At 37.4% G+C, this 14106-nt stretch overlaps 3 protein-coding genes across 4 annotated transcripts; all 3 read left to right on the top strand.

Annotated features, from left to right (window-relative positions):
* Positions 1 to 1089: 1089 nt before the first annotated feature.
* On the top strand, positions 1090 to 6180 carry LOC117637172. Of its 2 annotated transcripts, none has more exons than XM_034371996.1 (5): positions 1090 to 1214; positions 2073 to 2507; positions 4461 to 4507; positions 4614 to 5587; positions 5882 to 6180. In XM_034371996.1, exons 2-4 carry the CDS (start codon positions 2192 to 2194, stop codon positions 5562 to 5564), a joined length of 1314 nt encoding a protein of 437 aa, XP_034227887.1. In that variant the 5' UTR covers positions 1090 to 1214; positions 2073 to 2191; the 3' UTR covers positions 5565 to 5587; positions 5882 to 6180. The 2 variants fall into 2 exon arrangements, with proteins under 2 accessions (XP_034227887.1, XP_034227886.1); XM_034371995.1 differs by having other exon boundaries at positions 5849 to 6180.
* A 2074-nt stretch (positions 6181 to 8254) lies between these two features.
* On the top strand, positions 8255 to 9425 carry LOC117638007 (late embryogenesis abundant protein-like). Its single transcript, XM_034373095.1, has 2 exons — positions 8255 to 8738; positions 8964 to 9425. The coding sequence occupies exons 1-2, from the start codon at positions 8358 to 8360 to the stop codon at positions 9204 to 9206; spliced, it is 624 nt and encodes a 207-aa protein (XP_034228986.1). The 5' UTR covers positions 8255 to 8357; the 3' UTR covers positions 9207 to 9425.
* Positions 9426 to 10173: 748 nt separating this feature from the next.
* On the top strand, positions 10174 to 14106 carry LOC117637438 (bifunctional phosphatase IMPL2, chloroplastic). The gene is made up of 9 exons (XM_034372323.1): positions 10174 to 10620; positions 11002 to 11080; positions 11512 to 11606; positions 11698 to 11747; positions 12182 to 12306; positions 12515 to 12581; positions 13045 to 13134; positions 13550 to 13661; positions 13746 to 14106. The coding sequence occupies exons 1-9, from the start codon at positions 10296 to 10298 to the stop codon at positions 13814 to 13816; spliced, it is 1014 nt and encodes a 337-aa protein (XP_034228214.1). The 5' UTR covers positions 10174 to 10295; the 3' UTR covers positions 13817 to 14106.

Here is a 14106-nt window from a genome sequence, read left to right as displayed (position 1 = left end):
AGATTTATGGTCACTCACCGTTGGATGTAAATTCAACGGTTGACTTGAATCGGGTAATAATAATTTATGCCATATTGCATTTATATATATCATTTTGAACCATTGGATTAATATCCAACGGTGGGTGACCACAATCTCTTGGACTCCTGTGGTCTAAGAGATCGGGACTGTTACTTTATATATAGGTTTGTTTATTTATTATTTATTTTAATCAGTCCCGATCTCTTGGACCACAGGAGTCCAAGAGATTGTGGTCACCCACCGTTGGATATTAATCCAATGGTTCAAAATGATATATATAAATACAATATGACATAAATGATTATTACCCAATTCAAGTCAACCGTTAAATTTACATCCAACGGTGAGTGACCATAAATCTCTTGGACTACAGGGGTCCAAGAGATCAGGACTGTTATTTTAATAGTACAAGTGATAGTCTAAATTAGAGGAGAGAGAGTTATCACATACACACACAACTATATATCATGATGATTCGAACTTGAGACCTCTTGTCTGCAAGTTAAGACTATTTTTCACTGAGTTTAAATTCCGTTGACTTTATATATAAGTTATTAATTGAGCATATCTCTAATTTACTTCTACAAATGACAATGATCACATACTGTTGTACAATAATTAATTGAAATTTCTTTGAGAAATTTTTATTTTTATTTTATGCTTCTTTTTCTTTAGATGGATTTGTTTTTCAATGCTGAAATTAATTATGTGGATACTTTGCTGGAACGTGAAAAGCACGGAATGCGTACTGCGCACTCCGCGTACTCCATAAGACATCGCCCGCCAACCAAAATCTTCCAATTAACCTTAAACCTTCCGTTAACACAACTCCAAAGTACAACACTTGTCAGCACAATTATCAGCCACTGTTGACTACAGTGTCAGTGCAGTACAACTCCATACAGCACGCTTTAATTACTCTAAATCCACAAAAGAAATTATAATTTTCTTAATTTTTTTTAAATATTTAATTCCACTCATTGCGTCACCAAACGCCGTCAGGACAACACGGGGCGCGTTCCTGAACAGCCACCGACGGCGTTACCAAAACTGTCTAAAACGACCTCGCTTCCACCCCTCTTTCTCTTCTCCTGCAACGAACAACAAGCAGCAGCCTTTCACTCTCTCTCTCTCTAAAATTTTATCTCTCTACCAGGCTCGCTTTCTCTCTTTCTTTCCAGCCTCGTCTCTCTGTGAGTAACTCATTATGCACAGGCTTGCGTTTTGTTTTGTGTGTTTGTGATGACCTTCGCACATCAAAAATGAATTTTGATTATTGTTATTATTTTGTTATTGAATTTCATAATCTAGGGATTAATTTGGTGGTTTTTGTTTTCGAAAATTTGGCGTTTGACTATGAATTCGATATGTCGTGCATAAATTTCGGATCTCTCTGACATGTGTAGTGCCTCAATATTTACTATTTTAGGGCATTTTTTGATTTTTTTTGTTTTAATTTTTGGATTTTGGACTCAATCTTGAGTTTCCTGAAGAGTAGCAGATTGAATCGATACCTGGGCCTCTTTATATTTCCCACACAGTTTTGCTGTTTTGTTCTTGGTGTTGTCGGTGTTTTCATTTTTGGTGATGGTTGGTACGGTACCAAACCAACAGTGTGTTGAAGAAAGCTTTGAGAATTTATTTTTGTTAATTTTTGAAGCTCCGCTGAACTACAGAGGTTTATTGGACTGAATATATATATATATATATATTCAATTAAAGTATTTTTTTACCCCATTTTTGCTGTCACTGTGTATCCAACTGGGAAAGGGAAGAACTGTGAGATTCATGAAGTGCTTTCAATTGGGTAACCTTTGTTTTCATTTGTTGTTGTTTCCACATGGAAGTGGTCCTCAGTCTGAATTTTCATTTAGATTTGTTCTTTTTTCGCGTTTTGGAGTTTCGGGTTCTTTTTCCTTTCATGATATTGTGTATTGTTGTACAGAAGTAGGGTTTATTGAAATCCATCACTTCATTTTCTGTCCTCTTAAGTTATGCGTGTTTATTGTACTATGGATCATCTTCTTGATGGTTTGCTTCTTTTACTGTAGTTGCAGAAGAACAGCTGGTTATGGAGCCAGCTGTATTTGTCAGTTGACTTTTAAGTTGGAGAATGCAAGTTACAGTTGAGGTGTTACACTTGCAAGTTTAAATTTTGTGTATTTTGAGGATGGGGTCTGCTTGTTGTGTCGCTGCTAGAGACAAGACTATAACAAACAGAGCAAACAGTGAAGTTCTGCATCGCAATATTCGGTATTCTCCAACATGGAGCTTTCGATGGGATAACCGAGTGGGGGTAGCAGGTGAAGAGACTTCTGTGAGTTGGTTTTCTGATGGAATTAGCAGAAACGATGGTTCTGAAGTTAAATTTGAGTCAGCATGTGTATCAGAGGAGGGAAGTCCATTGGTACATTTTCGAAGACATACAGGGCAAAAGTCCTCCATTTCTGAGGGAACTGCTGGCCATGTGAGGACTCCCGCTTCAGGTAATTCTTTTGGCGATCTTTTATTTGATTCATAATTCAGTGGTTTGTAATTTAAGTTTTGGTGAATTTTGGTGCAATCTCGATGCTTAGGTTCCTTGCAGATTCTAGTCAATATCCCATAAGTGTGATTTGGAATTGAAAGGCAGCAAAAGCAGATGTTGCAGCTGCCATGTCTCTGCATGTTTTCTTATATAAAATTTTTCTCGCACTCTTGAGGTTTCCTACAGTTTTTATAAAGTATAAACACCATGGAATGGAACAGAGAAAATGTCTTTTACACACTGTATTTAAAATTCAAAGTCTTATTGGTGTAGCCTGTGCGTAACGCCAATTTTATCCACCGTACATGCAAATCTTGGTTAAGAGAAACTAGTTTACATGTTAAATTGATGCATTATTGGTTGGTTTTGGAGTTTGTAGAAGTTTCAGACATAATTTATATGTTATATAGCGTGTTTCCGTAATTTTATATATCACCCATATTTCCACTGAGATCAATATATCTATTGATATTTCTCTAAAATATAGATTACCGATGTTTACACCAAAGTCGAAACTTAAATTGTTGATTCTCCCAAAGTTCTTTTTATGCAGCGAATCTACAACTTGGGATCAAAGAGATTACTCTCTACTTTATTGATTGGAGGATTGCAATTTATCTCTTTCTAGATTGTATCTGGACTTCTTCTCCCCTATCATTATATTTGTTCCTGCAAATCGCTCATGCTTTTTGCATGTGCCATCCAACTTTATGATAAGTTTGCTTGCATGTAAACCAAAGGACATTGCCAGCACAGTTGCTTTTTAGATACAAGCTCAATATTAACATGAAAGGTCATACTTTGAGCTAAGGTTGACCTTGGTGGGCCATGTGTTACCAAATATGCACTGATAAGAAGGAGAATAGTAATTTGAAAGAAGCACAAATGAAATGGATTACAATTTTATGTGAAGCTGGTGAAGAGGGACCCTGTACGTAAACATAAATGGAAGAAAAGGATCAGTTTATTCCTATTTTGAGATGATCAAGGATTCAAGGGCTCATGTGATTTATTGAAACCATGCGGAATAGAAGATAATGGCTGAAAATGTGAAATATAGGTGAATGGAAATGCTTAGGAATGGGGCGGTTGCAAACTATGCAATCAGCATCAAGGGTTAGACTACCTTTTATCAATTAGATTGGGAAGAAGGAGGACACAGTTGGTTATTTCCTCAATAGATCCCCAGACAATAGCATGCATGTACTTCTCCTACTATTTCTTTGATATCTCTTTACATGGGTAGGTAGGAGAGTTTTTGTGGGTGTGATCATGTGGGTCAAGAGCTCAGGTTCTGGTTATGTGATTTTGTTCACATTGAGAAGATTTCATGATTACACTTTACACAGTTTTACATTCTTTAGGTGTTCATATTTTTTCAGCTAATGGCCTTTAGGCCTAGCAGCACCTCCTCCCCCTTAAAAATAAGGGCGAAGGATGGGTTTCAGGGTTCAATTGCTGCTTGTGTTGTGTTCCTGTCGTTTGTCAACGTATGTTTTTAAATTTTCCTGATGCATGATTGTAGTTCTAACACTAACCTTTTACTTATAAGTTTTGAAGCTAAAATTTTATCCGGAATATGATAGCTTTTTGTAAAATCATCATATTATTTCCTGGAAAATGTGACTTATATGGAATCACAGAACCTATTTTGTGAACCTTTTTGGCTGTTTAAATTCTCTTGCAATTGTGCTTGAAAGCTTAAAAGAGCTGACGCCTTAGTTGTTTGTGTGATGGAAAAGAAAGAGAAGACCTTGTACCTCCTGCTTAAGACAGTATTTTTTTTTTTTGGTTTTCTAAATGTTAAATAAATGGCCTCCTTCAGATTTTCTGTTTTTTGAATTTTCCCTTTTATATTTTAGTTGTTTATAACATTTTTTTTTTCTGATATATTTGTATGTGTCTATGGCAGATCGATCTATTTCAAGAAATATTTCCATGGATGCAAGTCTAGAACAGGTAGATCATACGCAGCTACAGGCACTTTTTGCTATCATTTTAGCACAATTAATTCGAAGCATTCCACAAATGATATTCTTCTCCTTATTGTTGGATTGTATTGTAGGCAAAGGAGTCAACAGAATCCCCTACAGTTTCATATCCGTCCCCGACGAAGTTATCAGTTTCGTTGCCTTCTACTTCATCGTTGTCTGCATCCCCATTGTCATCCCAGTGTCATCTGCCTCCTGCTAGCTCAACGCCATTGAGGTGGCCCCGCTGTTCTCCAGGACATCAGCTATTAAGGCAAGTATCTGATGGCCGAGTCCCAGGAAACAAGTCACCAAACAGCTGCTCAATTTCCGAAGATAGGGCAAGGCTTCCTTCATGGAGCAATGAATCTGCTAGAGGCTCCCGTGGTGGGTCTTCAGACAGTTGGTCTATGCATGCATTTTCTGAGCTCATGGCCACATCTAATAGAGAAAGGTGGTCTTTTGATAGTGAGTCCTTTGGCTTTAATCGTGAGAAGATAACTAGATCCAGTAGCAGAATTTCAGCTTCACCCCCCGTTGATTTGCAGACGTGTGGGGTTTGCTCAAAGCTTTTGACTGAGAAATCTTCATGGAGCGGCCAAAAGATTATTGCAAACAATGAGCTTTCTGTGGTCGCAGTGCTAATTTGTGGGCATGTTTATCATGCCGAATGTTTGGAGAATATGACTTCTGAAATTAACAAGTATGACCCAGCCTGCCCGCTTTGTACTTTTGGGGAGAAACAGATCCACAAGTTGTCTGAAAAGGCATTGAAAGCAGAAATGGACTTGAAGGCTAGAAACAAGAGATCAAGAAACCGGGTGTTAGACCTTGACAGTGATTCTGTTGTGTTTGATCGCTTGAAGAGTAGTGGACATCAAGGAAAGGGCCCTAAGATGGGATCGAGTTCCAGCATGAGAAGCTCCTTGGGAAAGCCTTTTTTGAGACGACACTTCTCTTTTGGCTCCAAGAGTACTCGAGCCCTATCAGAGAATCACTCTACGAGAAAGAAAGGGTTCTTCTGGGCAAAATCTAGCAAGATGTGAGCTAACTTATAGATGTTTGGGAGGTGAGCATATCTGTTTCCCATGTAATATTTCTTGCATCACTTATTCAGTAAAATTTTGTTACTATTCCTTTGGCATACCTATTTAATAAATCTACACTTTCCATACACTGTGGCCATGATTTATCCACCTGGTATGTTTAGGATTAATTTCTGTTTGGCACTGAAGTCATCAACTTCAAAACCTCTGAATACGGGAGTTATGCTGCTGATTGGAAACTTTTTTTGGTTCTTGTTGAACTCAGTATTGTTATTTATATACAGATTCCAGTGTTGATTCTTCTTTTGCAATCTCAGTTGGATAAAGGATTGCGAAGAGGGCAGTTATCAAGACATTGTAAACATCTGCAACTGCATCTTGACATTCAACAGGGTTAGCTTATGGAGTTACACTGTAAAGAGGAGGAGGGAATATGTAGAATAGTGAAAGGAAAAAATAGTGGAATGAAAATGCATAAAAAGACCCCTGTGATCTGATTCTTCTTATTGTTCAAATTTTATTCCTTGCGTGAATCCATACATGAATTTATCAAAATGATAACTTACGTATGTCAGTGGGATGCTGGGTTTGCCAAAAAACACCATATCCATTCCTACGACTTTCTGTGTTTTGTTGCCATGTAATTTTTCTGCAGGTGCTACCGTTTTCATGATAAAATACACCGTTTGAATTGACAGAGACCTTTCCAGTAGCTTACAAATAGTGGTTAGATCGAAGGTTTAAATGATATATGCGGATTCACAAGTGGTTGTATGTATTCAGGGTTTACTTTTAACACTTTGTATCTCGCAGGGAGTGTTTCTTGCCATTCAAAAAGAATCATAGAAATTTTAAGATTCTGGTGAAAAATGTGCAGAAGAAGAGGGAGGGAGATTGTGCACTCTCATGTTCTCTCTTATTAGTCGTTTTCTCCATCAACTAAAATTTGATTACGAATGTATTCTACGACACCTCACACCTGATGCAGCTTTCACTTTTTCATGACTTGTTCTGAAGCTTTTGCTGTATGCGAATATCAAATCAACCGTTGATGCATGACTCCAGCATCTTACATGATTTGTTTGTGATGTGCTTTAGGCTTGTGCTCGGCTCTGTTGGGCTGCTATTGGTTTTTGGGCCTCCCCCCCCTTTCTTTTTTTTTTTTTTTTTCAGTTCAATATATTATTTTATTTACAAAGAGAAAATCGAAAATGATGGGAAGAAGAAACAAGAAGAAACCCTTAAAAATTTTAGCCCTAGATGGCGTTTTATAATCCTAATCAACCCAGTTTCACTCCTAAATTACCAAAATTAAGCCCTAATTTCAACCGCCCATAAAATTATAAAATTAACATTTCAATGAGAAATATTTTCCTTAAGTTAATTGAAGATGATAAAGATGATAACACCATTTACAATTAATAAGTTTGATATTTTCCAAATGTCACAAAATAGAGTGTTCACACAATGCATGTTTATTTCGTAGCATGATCATATTATGTATATATGCACGAAATCAGTATTTTCTTGGCAGCATATGTTTGTTAACAAGATGAACGATAAAATCATATGAGTAGTAATGAAATTGGAAACTTCTTTTAGTATTTATTATATATTATCTTATTGGTCCCCATTTGTTTATTTGTTATATTATATTCACTGGGTTGAAATTAGGGTGAGATGTTGGGGAAAACTAAAGCATTTTGTACATTTTTTCAAAAACTAGTAACTTTCTAAACACAAAGGCCAAAAGTCCGGTACTGAAATCATGTCCATTCAAAACACAGTTTAGTAATTCAGATTCGAACAAAGGAAGAGTGATATGAGACACATAGAAGTCAATAAAGATTTTTTCTTATTAAATTTCAGAGAGATGGGCTACGAGGGTATTCGATAATAATACAAAAAGGATTAATAATAATAAAAAAGGCACCAAACTCCACAGACGAACCACCACCACATATGTATGTAGAAGAGAGAACTTTCTTGCCCAACAGTGGCTCTTACAGACCCATAGGGTAGGTGTCGCTGGCTTAGTTGCTTTACACAGTAATTGCCATGGACACCAAGAATAGAGCTCAGTTTTGAAATTTAGTTGGAATTCGCTGGCATAGTGGCTTTACACAGTAATTGACATTCTTGGCGCATGAAGAAGCACACAATTTTTAATATTTTTTATTTTAATTTTCTTCACTATCAAATATGCATGTAATTAAGGTGCGGCGAATAATAAGTCCCATATTAGAAATTTTATTAAATAAATTATAATAAGTGGTTCCACTTTTGATATTAATCGAAATTTTTTGTGATAAAATTTTATATTTATTAGACTTTATAAGTGATTAGATTAGGGATAATAACGATGTTGCTTTACCTATCATTGCACTCATAGTTAGTTAGTTGGTTATATAATGAGTAAATTACGCGCTAAGAAACAGACATCCGGATCGTGCTCCTCTCCCGCTAGGTATTCATTCATTCATATCCCAACCCAAAACCCACAACCATGACAAGCACGTGTCACCCGGACAAGACAACACGTGGAAACCTTCATCTAACGTGGCAATGCATGCTCTTAATGGCATTGTCCGGGCACTGTCATGCCTCGTGTCAGCACACAGTGACATGCAAGAGCCACACTCATATCTCCACCGTCATTCATTTTCCCTTTAAAAAAAGGCCTAACCTCATCGAACTTAGTTCAAGTTCCAACATCTATAGAATATAGCAAGGCTTGCCATTTCTGATTTCTTGCTTCGATCGAGGCTTAGCTCTTTTTGTAAAAATACCCAAATGGCTCAAATTCGTGATGAGTATGGAAACCTAGTGCAGCTCACAGATGAGCATGGCAACCCTGTTGAGTTGACAGACGAGCATGGAAACCCAATGCACCTCACGGGTGTAGCTACTAGCACGGAAGCCGAAACCGGAACATACACCGGTTCCGGTGTGCATGTTCCAGGATCCGGGACCACGGGTGGGTACGAGGAGCATGGTGGCTCGTTGGGTGCCGCTGGAGTTTCGACCGGGCTTGGAATGTTTGGTGATAAACAAACAATAAGTGATCAACCTCATGGGTATGATGGTGGTCTCGGTGAGCACCGACAACAACAGCCCCACGACGGTGGTGTTACTGGTGAAGCCCGCCGTTCTGGCAGCTCATCAAGCTCTAGTGTAAGACTTTTTTTCTTCATATATATATACGTACATGTGGAACTTACTAAATTTATCAAAAAAATTGCTGAATAAATCTAACAAATCAAACATTCATATTGTTATGTTATTTATTGTGTAGGAGTTGACTTGCATATTAAACTTTTCAGTGAGACTAAGCTTGCATGTTTTGATCAATGTTTACTTTTCTTTCTTGATCTCTTCCTCTCGGTTGGTTGCTTGTAGTCTGAGGATGATGGGCAAGGTGGGAGAAGGAAGAAGAAGGGACTGAAGGAGAAAATAAAGGAAAAATTGACTGGTGGGAAGCACAAGGACGACGCTCAGCAGCAAGCATATGGACAAGAGCAAGGACAGACACACACCATAGCCGTTGGCACTGCCATCGCAACCACAGCGACAACTGAGCCGGAGAAGAGGAGTATGATGGAGAAGATCAAGGACAAGCTGCCTGGTCATCACAGCCACTAAATTATTTATTAAGCTTAATTGTGTGTGTTGGTGGTTAATTAATTGTGTGCAGTTTGTTGTGAGCCTATTAGGGGCAATGTAATAAAGAAGTTGCTTTTGGAATGTGTAGGGAAGCTGTGCTGTACATGTTAGATAGTGTGCTGAATTTCATCACCGCAATGGTTTGCTTTGTGAAGTTTTTATAATCACATCATGATCAGCAGTAATCATGTTCTTGTTTTTTTCTTTCCCAGTAAACCACGTTCTTCTGTTTCCATCAGTGGTGAGGGTAAAATTTGTTGCCCAAATTTATTGTAAAATTTCGAACATACTGTTTCAATTGGTAGCTTTTAAATTCCAAATATACAGCTCCAATTCATTGCCAATGTTAAAGTCAAAGTAGAATATTTTTTAGGTTATAAATGTATTTATAGTACAAGGATGTAACAGTTTCAAACTAAGGAAACAAGATAAAAATTTAAAATTTAATTTTAACAAAAAGGAAACAAATATAATCATAATAAACAAGAAAATAATCGAGTGGTTCTGAGAGTTCAAATTGCCGTCATAGAATGGATTATCGGTTTGATTTTACCGTAACTAATAATCGAGTGGTTTGGTTTTGACCAAAAAAATGCCAAATGGATTTGACCCCTATCTTTACATGAAACCATCCGATCTCATTCAAGATAGTTTGCTTTATGATGTTTTGTAATATCTGAGTTCAATAAATCCCTTTTTTGTAAGGGAATTGTAGCTTAAGTTGTTAATAGTTTATGATGTTTTGTATTTGAAATATGCACCTGAATTCCTAAGTTCGATTCCTCATTTTTCAAATATCGTTCGTATCAAAATATATTGCTTTTCTTAAACTAGAATAAAAAATAAAAAAAATCTCACATGATTATTATGTATGGTGATCGACATAATATTTATGTGGATCCAACGGCGCAAAACACATCAACCTCCACTCTCTCTTTCTCTAACCACCAAAACCCCAAAACTTGAGTTTTCTCACTTCTTCGGCAGCCTCCACTGTCCATTTCACCACCATTGTCTCTCTCTGCTCTCTCCCTTTCCCGCCTACTTAAACCTCTCAACAGTCACCAAATGCTTTCACAGGTTCCCAAACCCCTCTCCTTCTTCCAAAACCCATCGCCCTCCATTCCCATTCCCAATCCCACCACTCCCACTCTCCGCTTCTCAACTCCCAAGCCCTCACTCTCACTCCTCCGCCTCCCTCTCTCTCCTCGCCGGCTCACACTCGCAATGGCCTCCGATCCCGGCCGTCCAGACTCCACCGTTCCGCTCCAGCCCAAAAGTTTCGAGCTTGATCAATTCGCTGAGGTTGCCAACAAGGTAGCCGATGCCTCTGGTGAAGTCATTAGGAAATTCTTCCGTCAGAAATTTGACATTCTCGATAAAAAAGATTCCAGTAAGTTTGAATGTGTGTGCGCGTATATGCTTTGGTTTTTTTTTTTGGGTGAGCCTATATGCTTTGTTTGGTTGCTGAGAAAGTTGAGAAACTTGGAAGTCGACAGAAGCTTTTTAATAACGTTAAATTTGAAAGCAAGAGGAATGTGAGTAAGCTGGAGAAATTAGGAATGTTGGATTCAATTGCTATAGTTCTGTTTGGTTTTTGAGGAATTGTAGGAAAAGAAAAATCACAATTTCAGTGTTGAGTTTTGTGCTGTTTTGCTTTATAAAATAATTGAGAAAAAATTGAATGTTTAAGCTGACTGAGTTAGTGATTGGTATGGACTACAGTATGGGAAATTTTGAGTCATTGATTTCCTTATTTGTTGTTTTGCTGCAGGCCCTGTGACAATTGCAGATCAAACAGCGGAGGAAACTATGGTTTCGATTTTATTAGAGAATTTTCCTTCTCATGCTGTGTAAGTTTTGTATGTAAATAGATCATTTTCCAAGAATTTCTTTTGGTTGCAAGAAAATTGGAGGGTTTAAGATGAATTGAAGTGGTAAATTTCGAGTCTTTAGGTTTACAGCTGTTTAGATCCCATAATGTGACAATTTTTTAGACCTAAGGGCCCTAATATGTTGTTGTTCCGGTTTTTAACATTTTTGCTCCAATGTTTTCGTTTTTATATTGAATATGACAAGTTTCGCTTAAGCTATGGTAAGTAGTTTTATAGGATAGACGAATGTAGGCTTCTCATTTACCGTTTCCATTCTTTACCGTCCTTGTCCAGTTATTTCCTTCACAACCCCATGGAACACATAATAGAAAATTCGATTTTTCTAAACAACCATGAATTTCTATGTTTGTTGTGCTGTTGCTAAAGTAATTGTGGAGGAGTAATTGCAGATATGGAGAGGAGAATGGGTGGAAGTGCAAAGAGAAGGCTGCGGACTATGTATGGGTTTTAGATCCAATAGATGGAACAAAGAGCTTTATCACTGGTATTGTATACTTTTTTTTAAAGAAAGATTACTGTCTTGAAATAAGTATTCTGCAAATTTTACTTTGGTGAACCTGCACTTTTTTCCCCAGGAAAACCTGTGTTTGGTACTCTCATTGCTCTGCTACAGCGGGGTAAACCAGTAAGAATCATCTACTACAACATGCATAAAATAAAAACAGGCTTATTTCTATTATTTTTTATATTTTAAATGAAAATGAAAATGTAATATGATTATGTGCTCAAGAAAAAACTTTTTTTTTTCTCTGTTATTCAACACTTGGGAACAGAATTCTGAAATGAAAATTAAAAATCGTGTTAGAGAAGGGAAGAAAATGGGTGCCATCGTCACTTCAGCACTCGTCAGTTCAAATTAATTTTTGTATCCATTTTTGCATGCAATAGATGTTTTATTGGAGTAAACATGCTCATTTGTGCCCATTTAAAAATTTAGTTTTTGTCCCAGTTACTTGACTGAATTTTTTCACACTGAGTTGGATAAATGCATAAGAGTTAGTTCAAATTTCAAGATTACATCTACTTTCTTCTTGAACTGATACCTGTTATTTCACCCAGATTCTTGGCATAATTGATCAGCCTATTTTAAGAGAAAGATGGGTTGGGATGAGTGGAAGGAAAACTACATTGAATGGGCAAGTAGTGTCTACACGCAATTGTGCAAATCTGGCACAGGCATATTTGTAGGTTTTTTCTCTTTTCATGTGAATATCTAATTTATAGCTAGAAAATTGTTCTGTGGAAAGCAAACCACGTCTATCAAGCATGTAGACCTTTATTGTGAGAGAGTAATTTGTTGGCATCCAGATCTTGCCAGGGACATATAACTTTCTTTTTCTGTTTTTGTCTTTCGGGATTTCTCTAATGTGTTTTAATTATTCCCGTGATTAGGTACACTACAAGCCCACATCTATTCAGCCCAGAGGCAGAAGAGGCATTTATTCGTGTTAGAAATAAGGTATGTTCTAATGAATCCATAAAGATCGGGGTTCAACATTAGGTGACATGAAGAATACTGCCATGCTTTTAATGTATGATCTATGTGAGAAAATCAGACACAGTCAATAAGGATTACCTGAAAGGAAAACAGGGAGAGCAAAAGTTGGGCAGTGTTACTGTTTTGGTCCTGCTTTGTCCAAGTCTTTTACTTTTTGTGGTGTTCCTATGCTTTTGGGGATAATCTGACCCAATTTCGCATTGTGACTCTATGCCAAGCAGTATTGAGATCAAATAACTTTACTAAAACCGATATGTGAGTATAATTTCTTAGAATGTGATTAACATTTGGAAATTTAATGTGAAATTTGACTCCTAGGTCCAATCCAACATCTTTTCCTGCAGTTGTTTTCATCTTAAATATTTGATATTTGTGTTTCTTGTAAAATAGAAAGAATCTTAAGAATTCCATGTTTGGTCTACAGGTGAAAGTACCACTGTATGGCTGTGACTGCTATGCTTATGCTCTTCTGGCTTCTGGTTTTGTGGATCTTGTTGTTGAGTCTGGTCTCAAGGTAAGCCGAACTCTTTGTTGTTAAATTGTATATATGACTAATGTATCCAGTGATGCACTCTTCTCTTGGGAGCGTCTGGCCATGAAAATGGCTCATTCCCCATGAAGGGTAAGGGCAGAACAATCCAGGGATGCCTAGTGTATGGCATGAGTGGTAGCTATTGTATCTTACTCTCTGGTTGAAATAGAGGGGAAGCATAAAACAGAAGGGACTTGTTATTTCTGATGATGCGTTAGGTTACCTACAGATGTGCACTTTTCTTTTCTGCTGCGCTTTAATGCCTATTTGTTACAATGAGCTGTCAAGTCTGCAATCAGGCATAACTATCGTTGCATTTGTCATCTGTGAATGATACAACTGTATTAGATAGAATTCATTGCTTTTATCTAACAAAAATCTCATACTATTTTGTCAGCCATATGATTTTCTTTCACTGATACCCGTGATAGAAGGTGCTGGAGGTGTTATTACTGATTGGAAGGGACATCAGCTTTATTGGGAAGCTTCTCCAAATTCACATGTGACAAGTAAGCTCTTCTCCAAATTAATGTGCCATATAGCACTTGCAAGATTTACATAAATCGGCAAATGGGTTTTGGTGTGTTCCCCAGGTTTTAATGTAGTGGCAGCTGGAGATAAACAGATTCACCAACAAGCTCTAGATTCATTACAATGGCAATGAATAGTTGCATTGCCGATTATCATATGGAGGATGGTATGATGCTTCGGTTTGTCTTTCCGAATCTTTAAGGTTTACACACCAAGAGCCAAAGATGACATCATGGAGCTAGGTGGATTAATAATGGGTGAGAATTGAAATGCAAAAGGTGGAGAGCTGAATTTATTATCTCTGTATGATTCTCGTTTGCAAGGGTAGGTTTGTTTGCTGGCATTTTTTCACGGCCCCAGCTTTAGTTGTGAAATAAAAGAGCCCGAAAGTGCCCTCATTTTGCCTTATGTTTCTTCTCCAAT

The sequence above is a fragment of the Prunus dulcis genome, chromosome 8 (genome assembly GCF_902201215.1).
Source record: "Prunus dulcis chromosome 8, ALMONDv2, whole genome shotgun sequence".
NCBI classification, from domain to species: Eukaryota; Viridiplantae; Streptophyta; class Magnoliopsida; order Rosales; family Rosaceae; genus Prunus; species Prunus dulcis.
This window is presented reverse-complemented; position numbering and strand designations above follow the sequence as displayed.

What these genes read in the sequence shown, in the direction of transcription:
- LOC117637172 (XM_034371996.1), top strand. Translation starts at nt 2,192, where the DNA reads ATGGGGTCTGCTTGTTGTGTCGCTGCTAGAGACAAGACTATAACAAAC. An exon ending in TGTGAGGACTCCCGCTTCAG is followed by an intron (nt 2,508 to 4,460) that starts GTAATTCTTTTG and finishes TGTCTATGGCAG; the next exon opens with ATCGATCTATTTCAAGAAAT. An exon ending in TGGATGCAAGTCTAGAACAG is followed by an intron (nt 4,508 to 4,613) that starts GTAGATCATACG and finishes ATTGTATTGTAG; the next exon opens with GCAAAGGAGTCAACAGAATC.
- LOC117638007 (XM_034373095.1), top strand. Translation starts at nt 8,358, where the DNA reads ATGGCTCAAATTCGTGATGAGTATGGAAACCTAGTGCAGCTCACAGAT. An exon ending in GCAGCTCATCAAGCTCTAGT is followed by an intron (nt 8,739 to 8,963) that starts GTAAGACTTTTT and finishes GGTTGCTTGTAG; the next exon opens with TCTGAGGATGATGGGCAAGG.
- LOC117637438 (XM_034372323.1), top strand. Translation starts at nt 10,296, where the DNA reads ATGCTTTCACAGGTTCCCAAACCCCTCTCCTTCTTCCAAAACCCATCG. An exon ending in TTGTTGAGTCTGGTCTCAAG is followed by an intron (nt 13,135 to 13,549) that starts GTAAGCCGAACT and finishes CTATTTTGTCAG; the next exon opens with CCATATGATTTTCTTTCACT. An exon ending in TCCAAATTCACATGTGACAA is followed by an intron (nt 13,662 to 13,745) that starts GTAAGCTCTTCT and finishes TGTGTTCCCCAG; the next exon opens with GTTTTAATGTAGTGGCAGCT.